Below are 6,667 nucleotides of genomic sequence, written 5' to 3'. Positions count from 1 at the left end.
CGATGGAAATACATCATGTGGCCGGAAAGAAGACAGAAGTCAGACTCCACTTTCTAAGAGTTTAGGTTTTATTGTGGGGTCGTTTTTTTTTTTTTTTTTTTTTTTTTTGGTTTTTCAAGACAGGGTTTTCTGTGTAGCCCTGGCTGTCCTGGAACTCACTCTGTAGACCAGGTTAGCTTCGAACTCAGAAATCCATCTACCTCTGCCCACCCAAGTGCTGGGATTACAGGCGTGCGCCACCACGCCTGGCCAAATAGCAATTTTATTTAATTATTTATTTATAAATATTTATTTATTATATGTTAAGTACACTGTAACTATCTTTAGACACTTCAGAAGCGGTCACCAGATCTTACTATAGATGGTTGTGAGGCACCATGTGGTTGCTGGGATTTGAACGCAGGACCTCTGGAAGAGCAGTCAGTGCTCTTAAACCGCTGAACCATCTCTCCAGCCCCAAATAGCAATTTTTAACCTCTGTTTTTCTTTCTCTCTCCCTGAGACAATCTCACTATATAACTAAGGCTGGCCTTAAATTTGAGATTGCTTGAGCTAGGTGTAGTGACACACAGACCTGTAATTCAAGCACTGGAGATGGAAGCTGGAGGCCAGCCATGAACTATACAATGAGTTTGAGGCCTTTGTGAACTACTTGAGACCCTGTCTCAGAAGAAAAGAAGGAAAAAAAAATGGTACCTAAATTAAGCATTATACCATAACAATCCACTGATTAATTACTTTGGTTATTTGCTTGCTGATGAATGACAGTAGAAAAATATCAGAAGTCTTTGTTTTCCCCAATTAAACCATTATGTTGCTATAAGAACAGGCAACTTTGTATATATAGTAAATATACAGTTTGGTTTTGAGTTAATTTTTGTTAGCTAAACATTCACTAAACCTTTCACTATTGCCAATTTTTTGTGACCTCTACATTCAGTTTAAGAAACCTTTGCCTGGCTGGGCAATGGTGGTGCATGCCTGTAATCCCAGCACTTGGGAGGCAGAGGCAGGTGGATTTCTGAGTTCGAGGCCAGCCTGGTCTACAGAGTGAGTTCGAGGCCAGCCTGGTCTACAGAGTGAGTTCGAGGCCAGCCTGGTCTACAGAGTGAGTTCGAGGCCAGCCTGGTCTACAGAGTGAGTTCCAGGACTGCACAGAGAAACCCTGTCTCGAAAAACAAAAAAAAAAAAAAAAAAAAAAAAAAAAAAAAAAAGAAAAAGAAAGAAAGAAAGAAAGAAAGAAAGAAAGAAAGAAAGAAAGAAAGAAAGAAACCTTTGCCTAGCATGTATGTAGAAGACCCTGGGTTCAGGTCCCAACACTTCAGAAACAAAAGCAAGCTGCAGATGGACCTAACTTTCTTCCTTCCTTCTTTAAAGTATATTTTTAAAAAGATTTATAGCTAGTGGTGGTGGTGCAGGCCTTAAATCCTTGCAGTTGGGAGACAGGAAGGTGGATCTTTGTGTTCAAGGCCAACCTGGTCTACAGAGCAAGTTCCAGGACAGCCGGGGCTATACCTGTCTAAATCCCTGTCTCAAAAAACAAAACAAAACAAAACAAAAACATGAACAAATAAAAAAGACTTATTAATTTTTAATTATGTTGGGGGAGGGGGTATGTGGGTATATGTGTGTCAGCGCAGGTGCCTTTAGAAGCCAGGAAACTGGGGCAATAGTGCAGGCAGTTGTGAGCCACTAACATGGTTATTGAAAACCTGAGCTGCAGTCCTCTGTGAGAGCAGTAAATTCAGAACTGCTAGACTGTATCTCCATCCCCTTCACCCTCTCTTCTTCCCATCCTTCACAGCTTGTAGAGACTTCATTAAAAGGAGAAATTGCCTTTGATCCCAGAAGCGCCTATTACTTGTGGTTTGTGATGGATTTTTGTGACGGAGGAGATATGAATGAGTACCTGTTGTCCAGGAAACCCAATCGGAAGACTAACACCAGCTTCATGCTCCAGCTGAGCAGCGCTCTGGCCTTCTTGCACAAAAACCAGATAATCCACCGGGACCTGAAGCCTGATAACATCCTCATCTCTCAGAGCAGGCTGGGTACCAGTGACTTGGAACCCACTCTCAAAGTTGCCGATTTTGGCCTAAGTAAAGTTTGCTCAGCATCTGGGCAGAACCCAGAAGAACCTGTCAGTGTAAACAAGTGTTTCCTTTCCACAGCATGTGGGACGGACTTCTACATGGCTCCCGAAGTGTGGGAAGGACACTACACAGCAAAAGCTGACATTTTTGCTCTGGGAATTATCATCTGGGCGATGCTGGAGAGGATCACCTTCATAGACACAGAGACAAAGAAGGAGCTCTTGGGGAGTTATGTAAAGCAGGGGACTGAAATTGTGCCTGTTGGGGAGGCACTTCTGGAAAACCCCAAAATGGAGCTTCTCATCCCTGTGAAGAAAAAGTCTATGAATGGGCGAATGAAACAACTGATAAAGGAAATGCTGGCCGCAAACCCTCAGGATCGCCCCGACGCTTTTGAACTAGAACTCAGGTTAGTCCAAATTGCATTTAAAGACAGCAGCTGGGAGACGTGACCTACTGCTTGCAAGCATCTCAGAGTCGATGGAAATACATCATGTGGCCGGAAAGAAGACAGAAGTCAGACTCCACTTTCTAAGAGTTTAGGTTTTATTGTGGGGTCGTTTTTTTTTTTTCTCTCATTTTTCTTAATTCATGCAGGCCATTTTATTGTATGTTTTGAATGTGTATTACCAATGTGGCTGTAAAAAAATTTTTTTTAATGATCATTGGTAAAAGGTTAGCAGAAAAAAATTCTCTTAGGAGCCAAGGAGAGAAGAAAGTCCCATTTTCTAGAAATATCTTTAAGTATTTTGACATTCCTTGTCAGTATTAGGCATTTCCATGGAAGAAGAGGTTTGCGTGCTGGTAATGCAACCTTCGAAGCTTTGTAAAGGAAACATATATGTATATATTTATGTATATGTAAGTATGTGAATGTGTGCATTTTGCATTCCACATGAAGAAAATGCCACGTCTGTTTAAATTATTTGATACAGGTTTGGGTTTTTGAGATTTGCTGATGAAATTGGTGATAAAAACCACACAAACCACCCCTCATCTTCGTCCCTACTCCTCCTGCTACTGGAAACATACTAAGGGTATATTTTTGTTGTTGTTTTCCCAGTATACATCTCTTTTTAAAGGCATCATTTTGGAGGGTCAAAATGGCTGATGAACCATAACTGAAGCTAAGCAGTTGTAAGCTGCCGGGGTACGTTAAAGCTTTCCAGGGCTCTTCCAGTTGAATCAGTCATGGAGTTTCACGGCTCACACCTACCTTTGGGTGACTGAGCATTTGTTTGAGTAATTAAACCACTGCACTGGGACATGCGGGCACTTGAGCATCTGCTGTAACCCGAGGATGTATTCTTCTGTTCTGAAAACATTATGTTACACAACTGTAATACTTGATTATTAATTTTGAGTTTTAAGACTTTTTCTAAATCTCAGCATAAAGTTGAAGAAACCAAATGAGCTCACCCTGGAGTTGCTGGCCCTGGTGTGGCTTCCTGTTGGATCACTGGAGTCTCTGTCACTTTGACAGTGACGCTGTTTTCTCTTGTCTCATGTGATGCAGTAATGGGACTGGTAATCACTGTCACAAATACTGGTCGCTCTCTTCCAAAGTGAGAGACGATGCAAATGGATAAAATTCTATGCTATCAACTGCTTTTCGAGCAGAAAAGTTGTCATTTCCATATGGTCACCTGGCATCTGTCAGAAAGCAAGAGACTCAACTCCTGAAGGGAAATTCTAACTGCATGGTTGCCTCCAGATTGTTCTTGCTAATCCAGGAACATTAAGGAAAGGATTCTTTCTTAAACCAGAACACCAGTCTTTAGGATGAATTTGAATCTACCATTATATCTAGGTGTGGCTTTATAAGGCACTAGCTGCCCACCTCCGGTGCTGGTGTAGAACCTTGGGCCTTAGGTGTGGGGGAAGTAGTCTACCACCGACCCCATGGGGATTTTTTTAAGTGTTAAGATTTAAAAGGCAATAGATTATCAGAATATTGCCGTTATCAGCAATTCTCATTGTCCCCTCAGTGCTTGAACCGCCACACCTTCACAGTAGATCTGACTGTAGTTCAGTGGAGAGTGCTTGCCTGGCATGTACAAGGCTCTGGATTCAATCCCTGCCATCACAAAATCAACAGATCAATAAGTGTGTTCAGAAGGTGATAAAAGATAAACCTCACAAAAAATGAAATATTTAAAACTCCTAGACTGAATTAATCTGGAAGTGTAAAAACATGAACTGAAAGGCTTTTCACATACACTTAATATCACTTGCAGACTTAACTAAAAGAATTCTTTCAGAAATAAGAGGTAGAAATGTACTGGATCTTCATGGTAATTGACCCTGTGGGTCACCAAGTTGACACAGCTCTGACCAGTGGATTGAGTTACAAGAAATTAGAAAAAGTCTCATTATAATGGATTACCATTGACTTGGCCCTCATCAGATTGATATGTGATGTGTGCCAAAAGTTCTTGGCTCTACAAATACCTGTGCACTTGAAGCCGTGGTGTCCTGAGCACATAGCTTTTGATCCTGCCTCCTTGAAAAATAATGAGTAATTGTCTTTTGTTTTCGTTGGTGCTGGGATCAGACCCAGGGCCTTGCCTGTGCTACACACAGGTGTTAGCACTGAGCTAAATGTCTAGCCCCAGTTATAATTTCATTTTGAAGGATTTTGATCTGTGAATTAGAATTCTTTATTAGCGGTAAGGGTGTGAGGTGATCAGGAAATTTCTTCCAGAACATTAAGTCCTTGTCTTCTGAAATAGCTTGTGATATCAACAAAAGGACAGGGGCTTGTCTTTGTTCGTTCAGTCAGGGGTATTTATTAAGTACCTACTGTGTGCTCAGCACTTAGTTGATACGACAACCATTTAAGATTTGCAATTGTAGGGGCTGGAGAGAGGACTCAACCATTAAGAGGACTTGATGCTCTTGCACAGAACTGGAGTTCAGTTCCCAGCACCCATGTTGAGTGGCTCACAGCTATCTAACTCCAGCTCCCGGGGACCTAATACCCTCTTCTTGCTTCCATGTGCACTTGCGCATACACACACACACACACACACACAATTTAAAGAATAAAGACACCATTTTTTTAAAAAATGGCATTTAGCCATGCACTTTCTTCAGACACATATAAGAAATAAAAGATGAGTGATACTTGGGAATTTTGGATAATTGCTAAAGGAAAAATTGCAATCAAGAAATTGTGCACAGTGCCTTGTCCATAATAGGTACTCAATAAACAGTTATCCCTCATAGTCTGTTGCCATGGTTTCTAGTGTTTTATGAAATTTGTCTTAATTGAAAAAAAAAAAAAGACCAAATATTTCCAATAAAGCTTATAGGCAGCTGTGTCCAGTCACTGTAGGGTTGTACAGTTAGTTCCTAGGCTATTAATTTGCACCTGTTGTCACTTAGAAACATGGGGTTCTGTAGATTCTTGGTGCTAAGGGATACTTTGTCATTCTGATGAAGTAAGTGTTAAGTGTCAGAAAAAATAGCACAGAATAGTTCTTTCTGCAGATCTGGGTTTTTGTTTTTAATTGTAAAATGTTACCAATCAAACTATTGTAGCAGCTACAAAATAATTCACCAGCATGACAAAATAGTCAAAAAAAAAAAAAAAAAAAAGATGTCATCAGCACATCAGAAAAGAAGGCAACTTTAAAACTTTTCTTTTAAAATTGTCAAATATATTTTATGAAGAATTTATAAAGGGGGAAAGTATTGTAATTTATTGTTCATGAGGTTTTTGGTTTTTTTTTTTTTAATAAAGTGAATTTCAACAAAAAACCTTGAAAGTTCTCTTGCTACTTGAGAGTAAATCATTCTCTCCCAGAAGCGGTTGCCAAGGACAGTGATTGGATTACAAGACTGTATATCATTTCAAGTTTTCCGCAACCGTAATGCTATCTGGCTATTTTTGCTTTATATGAGAAGTATGTATTTTAGATTCTTGTTTCAAGATAGGTATTTTCTGTGTATGAATGTTTTACTTACATATGTCTGCGCACTGTGCATGCAGTGCCCAAGGAGGCTGGATAAGGTGTCAGATCCCCTGGAACTGGAGTTCTATGTGAACCTCCTTGTAGGTGCTGGGAATTGAATGGAAGGTCCTCCAAAAGCACTCCAAGAGGTCTTAACCACTGAGCCATCTCTCTAACTCATTGATTTTTTTTTTCCATTTATCCTCTTTCTATTAAATGTACTAAGTGGATGCAATTTCAATTGATAACACGAGGCAATGACTTGTAAAGAAGTCGGTAGTGTGGTGGCCCATGCCTTTGATTCCAGCACTTGGGAGCCAGGCCAGGCAACTGAGAGTTTTGAACCGACCAGCTCTACATACTGAGTTCTAGGCCAGGACATCAAGGAGGAACCTCAGGGAAAGAAATTGCCATTGCCAGCCCAGTTTCTTTTGTAAAATGTATGGTTGCCTCAGCATACAATCTCTGGAGTAGCCGGGGAACAGCTGAGGGACAGGAAGCAAGTGTCTGTCCTACCTCCTACAGCAGCTAGAGCCTCTGAAAACAGATTTTGCGTCTGCTTAGAGATTATCTTTTTTAAAATTCAATTTCAAGCCCGAGGAGAGGCAGGCAGATCTC

The 6,667-nt window shown here is 40.7% G+C and overlaps 1 protein-coding gene across 2 annotated transcripts in view; it reads left to right on the top strand.

The window, feature by feature from the left end:
- Positions 1 to 5,804, top strand: part of Pdik1l (PDLIM1 interacting kinase 1 like) — a 14,310-nt gene extending 8,506 nt beyond the window's left edge. For both annotated transcript variants that reach the window (XM_029540284.1, XM_021200075.2), the window contains exon 3: positions 1,805 to 5,804. In XM_029540284.1, the coding sequence (XP_029396144.1) occupies positions 1,805 to 2,545 (741 nt within the window). In that variant the 3' untranslated portion in view covers positions 2,546 to 5,804. The remainder of the gene's footprint in view (positions 1 to 1,804) is intronic.
- Positions 5,805 to 6,667: the final 863 nt, after the last annotated feature.

This window comes from Mus pahari, chromosome 6 (assembly GCF_900095145.1).
Source record: "Mus pahari chromosome 6, PAHARI_EIJ_v1.1, whole genome shotgun sequence".
Classification (NCBI taxonomy): domain Eukaryota; kingdom Metazoa; phylum Chordata; class Mammalia; order Rodentia; family Muridae; genus Mus; species Mus pahari.
This window is presented reverse-complemented; position numbering and strand designations above follow the sequence as displayed.